The sequence below is a fragment of the Crocuta crocuta genome, unplaced genomic scaffold (genome assembly GCF_008692635.1).
Source record: "Crocuta crocuta isolate KB4526 unplaced genomic scaffold, BGI_CrCroc_1.0 scaffold335, whole genome shotgun sequence".
In the NCBI taxonomy this organism is placed as follows: domain Eukaryota; kingdom Metazoa; phylum Chordata; class Mammalia; order Carnivora; family Hyaenidae; genus Crocuta; species Crocuta crocuta.
Genome location: NW_027527440.1, coordinates 82,316 through 83,770, shown reverse-complemented (window position 1 = coordinate 83,770; position 1,455 = coordinate 82,316). Strand labels below are relative to the sequence as shown.

Here is a 1,455-nt window from a genome sequence, read left to right as displayed (position 1 = left end):
CTAGAGCTTAATGAGACCATGGAGAAAATTTCAATCAACCAAAAATGTTAAATATGACAATACCGAGGTTGGAAGAAGTCATGTAACTTCTCCAAGGTCCTACATTTTTTAGAGCGAGTGGAAGGATGAAAACACTCTTGACTCTTCATTCATAGCTTTTACTACTTTAAATGTATCACTAATACTGAGAGTTGAAAACTCATTTAAGCTGATTTTCATCTCTATAATTTTTTTTTCAGAGACGTGCTGCCCACTAGGTATTGCATGCAATGGACGTGCAAAATCAGAGCACAGTGACTGAATTTACCCTGACGGCCTTCCCTGTTATCCGGAAGCTTCAAATCTCCCTCTTTGTGGTCCTCTTGTTTACTTACATGCTAACGCTCACAGGAAATATTGTCATCATTTCCCTAATATGGGCTGATAATCGCCTCCAAACCCCGATGTACTTCTTCCTCAGTAATTTGTCATTTTTGGACATTTTATACACTACCTCAGTCACCCCAAAACTGTTAGCTTGTCTCCTAGAGGACAGGAAGACCATATCTTTTGTTGGCTGCATAACCCAAACATACTTCTTCTTTTTCTTGGGGACAGTGGAGTTTATCCTCCTAGCGGTGATGTCCTTTGACCGCTACGTGGCCATCTGTAACCCCCTGCGCTATACCATCATCATGAACAGTAGGGTCTGTCTCCTACTGCTTCTGGGCTGCTGGGTGGGAGCCTTCCTCTCAGTGCTGTGCCCAACGATTGTGGTGTCCAGACTGCCCTACTGTTATAAAGAAATCAGTCATTTCTTCTGTGACATTGCTCCTCTGCTACAGGTGGCCTGCATAGACACTCATTTCATTGAGATGATAAACTTCCTCTTATCTTCTTTTGTCCTCCTGACCTCCCTGGTACTCACCATTGTGTCCTACACCTACATCATCTCTACCATCTTGCGCATCCCCTCGGCCCAAGGACGTCAGAAGGCCTTTTCCACCTGTGCTTCTCACATCACAGTCGTCTCCATTGCCTACGGGAGCAACATCTTTATGTATGTGAGGCCCAGCCAGAGCCATTCACTGGATTTTGACAAAGTGACTGCTGTTCTCACCACTATGGTGACCCCTCTCCTGAACCCTTTCATTTATAGTCTGAGGAATGAAAAGGTGAAAGAAGTTTTGAGAGAAACAACCAGCAAAATAATTTACTTATTACACAGAAGAACTTGAACTTTATTGCCTAGGCAAACTTGTAAGTTAGTTTGCTAAGAATGCCTATTTTCAACCCTTGGACTCCAAATGGAGATATGCATGCTTGAAGACCACAAAATCACAGAGTCATGAGAAGATATAAAAAGACTTCATGCGGGGGCGCCTGGGTGGCTTAGTCGGTTAAGCGTCCGACTTTCACTTAGGTCATGATCTCGCGGTTCGTGGGTTCGAGCCCCGCGTCGGGCTCTGTGCTGAC

At 44.3% G+C, this 1,455-nt stretch overlaps 1 protein-coding gene across 1 annotated transcript; it reads left to right on the top strand.

The window, feature by feature from the left end:
- Positions 1-269: 269 nt before the first annotated feature.
- On the top strand, positions 270-1,217 carry LOC144228584 (olfactory receptor 6M1-like). The gene has a single exon (XM_077760460.1). The coding sequence runs from the start codon at positions 270-272 to the stop codon at positions 1,215-1,217; it is 948 nt and encodes a 315-aa protein (XP_077616586.1).
- The last annotated feature ends 238 nt before the right edge of the window (positions 1,218-1,455 follow it).